This window comes from Scomber japonicus, chromosome 8 (assembly GCF_027409825.1).
Source record: "Scomber japonicus isolate fScoJap1 chromosome 8, fScoJap1.pri, whole genome shotgun sequence".
In the NCBI taxonomy this organism is placed as follows: Eukaryota; Metazoa; Chordata; class Actinopteri; order Scombriformes; family Scombridae; genus Scomber; species Scomber japonicus.
In genome coordinates this window covers 31742696-31749153 of record NC_070585.1, presented here as the reverse complement: position 1 = coordinate 31749153, position 6458 = coordinate 31742696, and the positions used below count along the sequence as shown (strand labels likewise).

The window sequence follows — 6458 nt, the reverse complement described above, 5'->3', positions numbered from 1 at the left end:
ATGTACATTTATTTCCCCCAGAGAATAAGAAGAGAGTACATGGATTGAGCAAGAGTTGATATGAGGCTTAAACTGTGAAGTGTGACGCCTGCGGGTTTCAAGTGTTAACAGACTAAATATTAACCCAGCAGGAACGCTAGCGAGCTGCTAACACCAGCGGCAGCCACTCGTCTACACACTGACCAAACAAAAGAAACACAGTGTGAACTTCAGCTTCATATATATAAGATGGTGATGACAGTGAATATGCAGGTGTGTGTGTGTGTGTGTGTGTGTATATAAGTGTGTGTCTGTGTGCTTGAGTCTTTGGTACAGGTATTTAAGATTTAGAGGGAGAACAATGAAATGCCCGTGTTAGTTAATACACACACACACACACACACACACATGCATGACACAGTAATGTTGGAACATAAACAGCAGATGACTTCAAAATAAAAGCACAAATTAAACAAAAATACACACATCATTCACATATATGTACAGTTGTAACATCGCTACAACACCTTATATTTAACGTGATTGTCTATTATCATGTTTTTTTATTTTTTTTTATGGTTTTCTTTTTCACAGTGTATGTGATGGCACCCCCCCCATCTCCACTCCCTCCCCCTCCTCCCCCCATCCCCCCATCTTTTAAAACACCCCTTCCTCCTCTTTTTTGTACATTAAATACGACTAGAACAAGGCACTCTGGGTAAAAAAAAAAAAAAAAGAAGAAGAAGGCGAAAGCGGGCGCCTGGAAAATTACCTGCCATTAATCTGTGCAAACAATTGACTTTTTTAGCCCCAGTGATTGGGGAACATGGCGAAATTAAAAGTCGTATTTCAGCTAACCTGACAGGAGGTGCTGAGGTTAAGAAATGGTTGTATTTAGTCATAGTGTACCTTTTCCTTCATAGTGTAGTAGCTGTTTTTTTTTTTATTTAACAAACCCTTTCATTGTCACTCTTATTCCCTTTCTTTCTTTTTTCAATGCTTGGCTCCTTGACTGGTGAGTTGAAATTACCTTAAATTGGTCTGAACTGGATGGTAACACTCTAAAGTGCTGCTGCTTAGCCAGTCTAGTTCCTGGCCGAAGAGAGCCAAGAAACAATAAAAAAAAAAAAAGTAAAAAAAAAAAAAGTCAGGAATTCACAGTCACTCTTTGTCACACTTCAACAAGCTGATCCGGCCATAAAGAGCAGCTTTTAAAACTCGAGTCAGCGCTCTCTCTCTCTTTCTTTCAAAAAAAAAAAAAGAAAAACACATTCAGACTTAATGAGGATGTCAGCGTGAACCCTTCAATGGCCACACAAAAAAACTCCAGAGTCAAAACACTTGAGAATAATAATAAAAAAGAAAAAGTAAGGAGAAACCCCCCCCCCATCCTTCATTTAAACAACCATGAAAAAGGTGAAACTCAACACAAATGAAAGGAAAAAGGTTTAGAAGCTGAGGATAGACCGATATGGGATTTCCTATATCCAACATATCTGCTGATATACATCAAAAAATGGTGCCATCGTCTTTGTGCTTTTTTTTTTTTTTTTTTAACTTGTAATTCTATAAAAAAACTCTTTGGTTTTTTTTTGTTTGTTTTAATAAACAGAAACTCTGAATGAAATACTGTGAGAATTAAAACATTTCGATGTACAAAAAAAGTTTGGGGGGGGAAAACAAAACGAACAAATGCATCAACACACAAAACATAAAATAAAACATGTTCTCAATCAAAGAGAGTTCATTCATTCATTCATTTAAAATATCAGCTGATAAATTTCGGTAAGCCCATATATGGTCTATCCCTCATGTAAATCCTTCATGGTGTGATTACTGTGGTGTCCATGGTGACGTGAAAACGGAACAAAAACGGAACGAAACAGAAATGGTGAACAGAACCAAAACCAAACCAAAAACAAAAAAATAGGGGATATCAGCCATTTGGAAGTGGGTGCTGTGCAGGGGGGATCAGTGCAGCTTTGGTGGAAGAATATCGGCTGTGCCAAATAAGTCCCAGCGTGACTACCACACCTTGTTGGTCCAATAGATGTCCCTGTGGTACACTGCCGTGTTTACATACGGTCCTACCTGTTTGTTGCTGTATTTGGGCGGGTTGGCCTTGTAGCTGTAATCCGAATATTGGTCGGAGCCCGTTGAGTTGTTGTCGCCCGTTCCCACGAAGGTGTTGGTAGCGGGGAGGTCCTGAACGGCCTGGTGCTTCTTGGAGGCGGAGGGCGACTGTGGCTGCAGTTGGATGGAGGGCAATGGGGAATTAGAGCGGTAGTGACGGCCCAGGTCGGGACTTCCTGGGGGGTAGTTAAGTGGCAGGTGGATTCTGGGACTGTCGTTAACGGTATCATTGATAAGGTTAAACTTGAGGCCTTTTTGCAGGGTCGCCTCCTCATCCTCCTCTAGTGGTTTCGCAGGTTTGGGAGCTTTTCCCTTCTTGCTCTTTTTCCCTTTACCATTTTTAGGGCCTTGCTTTGGAGCATATAGGTCCTTGCTCTCCTTTTTGCCAGCCTGGTATCCGCTCTTGGTGTCTTTCTGTAGCCGGTGTCTGATGACCACTACGGCTACGATGACCAGAATAACTCCTGCGATACCTGCCAAACTGCCGTACAGGATATTGCTGCGCTGAGCGAGGGCATTGCTGGGATCTCCGGCGATGTCCCTGTCCAGAGGGGTGTAGAGGCTGTGTCCGACCAGCGCCTCGATGAGGGACACGTTGGCCTTGGTGTCGTTGACGAAAACATGGACCAGGGCGGTGGTGTGGCGGGGAGGTTTGCCTTTATCGCTGACTCTCACCACCAGGCGGTGCAGCCCGCTGTGCTTGCCAGTGAATTCTTGCGCCAGTGTGATCTCCCCACTGGTGGGCGAGATGTGGAACAGGCCATACGGGTTGCCGCCAGTGATGGTGTAGTCCAGCTCAGCATTGGGTCCATAGTCAATGTCCTCCGCCTCTACCACCTCCACGCGAGTGTCTGGAGCGGTGACAGGTGACAGGTATGTGTAGGAGGAGTTAGCTGGTTTGGTGACATAGGGGGCGTTGTCATTCTCGTCCAGGACATTGATGGTCACACCCACGTAGGAAGAACGAGGTGGATCACCGCTGTCGACGGCCTTCAGGCGGAAGGTGTAGGTGCTTTCTTTCTCCCGGTCAAAGGAGATGCTGGACAGGATGGTTCCTGTGCCGTTTTGGATGACGAACTTGCCATTGTCTGGTTCTACAAACAGCCTCACTCGGGCGTTCTCACCCTTATCGGCATCGGTGACCGTCACTACGCCAACAGGATTGAGTGGGGGCATATTCTCAATGACGGAGAAGCTGTAGCCGCTCAGCATAAACTTGGGATCATTGTCATTGCGGTCCAGGACATTAATCACCACCGTGGCAGTGCCGGTTTTGCTAGGAACGCCTTTGTCTGCTGCAGCCACGCGGAACTCATAACGCTCCACGTCTTCCCGATCCAGCAGATTTTTCACACGGACCTCTCCGGAGTTGGAGTCAATCTCAAAGAGCTTGGCGGCCGAGCGCTCGATGATGCTATAGGCCAGCTCTGCATTTGTGCCACTGTCTGCGTCTGTTGCTACAACGTCCAGCACCCTGTCACCAGGCTGGTTGCCCTCAGGGAAATCCACCTCCAGCATTGTGGGTGAAAAGATCGGCGTGTTGTCGTTCATATCGGTGACCTGAACCTTGAGGGAGTTGGTGCTGGACAGGGCCGGGTTCCCAGAATCCACTGCGACAATTTCAATCCTGTAATCCTTCACACGCTCATAATCCAGCAGGGTAGTCGTCTGCAGGAAGTACTTCTTCTTCCGATCGTTGGCAGACTCACTCGCAGATCGGAGCTGAAACGGGACGTCACCTGCAACCACGCATGTCACCACCGCATTTTCCCCTTCGTCACGGTCCGACACCTGGACCAACGCCACCGGTGTACCGATCGGCATATCCTCAGAGATGTTAGCCACTCCATCCTGATGCGTCACCAGGCCAATCCCTCGGATCTCGATGGCTGGCGCGTTGTCATTCTGGTCCCTGACGTTGATGGTCACCAGCACCTTGGAGCTCTTGGTGTTGGGCCCACGATCTTTGGCGACCACAAAGAACTTGAGGAAGCTCTCCTCCTCGCGGTCCACCAGACCCTTGACGTAGATGATGCCGGTGGATCGGTCAATGCGCAGTAGCCTCTGGACGGTCTCTGTCGGCTGATGGAGGATGTAGTCGATCTCTCCGTTGGTGCCGGTGTCTGCGTCATTGGCTCTGACCTGCAGGGACACAAAAAAAGACAATTATACTTTTATGAACCTCCAACTGCTCGAAGTACCAGTTAAAAAAACCCAGTCTGCCTGTTCACTTTATTTTGTCCAAACACCATTTAGAAGAACTCCAATCTTTGTAACTGTCTCACTCACATTAGGAACATTTCAGACTTTTATTGTGAAGCTTAAACTATTTTACTATTCATACAAACGGTTGCTCGGTTCAGGAAATCATCCCACCTTCAACTTCACAGTAAAAAAGTATTTTATTCTCGACTTGTCAAATGCCAAAAGCAATTAAAGTGATGAATTCACTGTTTGTGTGACGATTTAAGCTGCAATGATTACTCTATTATTCAACCAAAAATGAACTATTTTGATAGTCATTTCAGTCATTTTTCAAAGCAAAAAAAGACACATTTTCTAACTTCTGCTTCTTAAATATGAAGATTTTCTTTGGCATATATGACAGTAACCATCTCCTTGAGCTGCTGGACATTATAGCAGACGTGTTTCACCTGTTTTTGGACAATTAATAGGTTTAAATAAATAATCTGTAGCTTAATTAACATTATAAACATCATAATTATGTCAGTCTGACTCCAATTTGATTAACTTTTGTCAATTAATTTACACAATTGAGGCTTTACAGCGAACCGGCAGTTTTTCCACACCTTATTATGTCCTCAGTCACATTTTCAATGTTTATTTAGATTAGATGACTTACAAAGAGTCATGGCCATTATCAATCCAACACTACAAAGCCCCTTTGTGTGTTTTCACTGACGGGGAGGAGTTTTTCTGCTGCGTGTGAAACATAATAGACGATCAAAAGCCAGAGCGCGCACACACACACACCCACCCACACACAACAACATCTAACGGCCGTGCAGCGGGTCATTGGCATCTAATGGGCAGATGAGTGAATGTTAATGTTCCTCTCATTATCAGAAAAGCCCCGGCTCCTCGGGGCCCATTAGGAGACCGGAGAGGACAGACCAGCGTGGCCACGATCCGGCTCCATACGCCCAAATCCAAAGTAAATGGAGGTAATTAGTCAATTAGGAGGTACGAGCAGTCAGCAGAATATCACTTAGGATGAACTCGTTAGGACGCCTTTCCATCGACACGTCCAATACTTTTTAATTGCTTTCATTCAAATGCCACGTCCGCTGTTAGGAAATGTAGGTCGATGCGTAGCTTAAAATTAACTTCTTGTTGGAAAGCTGATTTAAATGTCTCAGGTGCTGCTACTTCAGCAATTTCTACAGCTTTCACCTGGGACTTGTAGTGATGTAATTTGGGTTTTTCTTTCAATTTTAAAGCCATTATTTTCTTTAAAGCAGGATTGGGTTTGGGCCAAGCTTGCACTCTGCAAAATAATCAAACCCTTAAAAAAAAAAAATACTAGTTTCTTCTGCCAGAAATGGGAGAGAGGGAGGGGGGGGGGTTATTTGAGCTTGTTCAAATAAATAATTGATCTCATGTTGTTTGGGGCCAAGGACACAGAAATATGAATCAGAGTTTCCAAAGTTTCTAGAAAAGAAAAGTTATAAGATATTTAAAAAAAAAAAAGAAATGCAGCAAATTAGCAAAGAAGATCTCTGCCTTTCAGTTTTTGTTCAGATTTAACGAAGAAATATATAAAATGTGTTAATTAGTGAGATTTAGAGGCAGTCAGGCCCAAGCTAACTGATTACATAAGTTTCCAGTCTTTATGCTAAGCTAGGCTAACCAAATTTCCATTTAACCCTCCTGTTGTCCTCAGGTCAAGGAAGGAAGGAAGGAAGGGAGGAAGGAAAGAAAGAAGGAAGGAAGTGAGGAAAGAAGGGAAGAAGGAAGGATGGAAGGAAGGAAGGAAGTGAGGAAAGAAGGGAAGAAGGAAGGATGGAAGGAAGGAAGGAAGTGAGGAAAGAAGGGAAGAAGGAAGAGATGAAGGAAGGAAGGAAGTGAGGAAGGACATGAGTAAGGAGGGGGGGGGAAGGAAGTAAGGAGAGAAGGAAGGAAGGAAGGAAGGAAAGAAGTAAGGAAGTGAGGAAAGAAGGGAAGAAGGAAGGAAGGAAAGAAGAAAGGAAGGAAGGAGAGAAGGAAGTGAGGAAGGGAGGAAAGAAGTGAGGGAGCAAAGAACAAAGGAAAAATTAAAGACCGAGGAAGGAAGGAAAGGAGGAAAGAAGGAACAGTCAAAAGAGATGGGGTCAATTTGACCCGGA

At 44.6% G+C, this 6458-nt stretch overlaps 1 protein-coding gene across 1 annotated transcript in view; it reads right to left on the bottom strand.

The window, feature by feature from the left end:
* Positions 1-640: 640 nt before the first annotated feature.
* The window catches only part of LOC128363215 (protocadherin-1-like), a 36694-nt gene continuing 30876 nt past the window's right edge, over positions 641-6458 (bottom strand). Inside the window, exon 3 of the mRNA XM_053324160.1 lies at positions 641-4254. Coding sequence (XP_053180135.1) covers positions 2005-4254 — 2250 coding nt within the window. The 3' untranslated portion in view covers positions 641-2004. The remainder of the gene's footprint in view (positions 4255-6458) is intronic.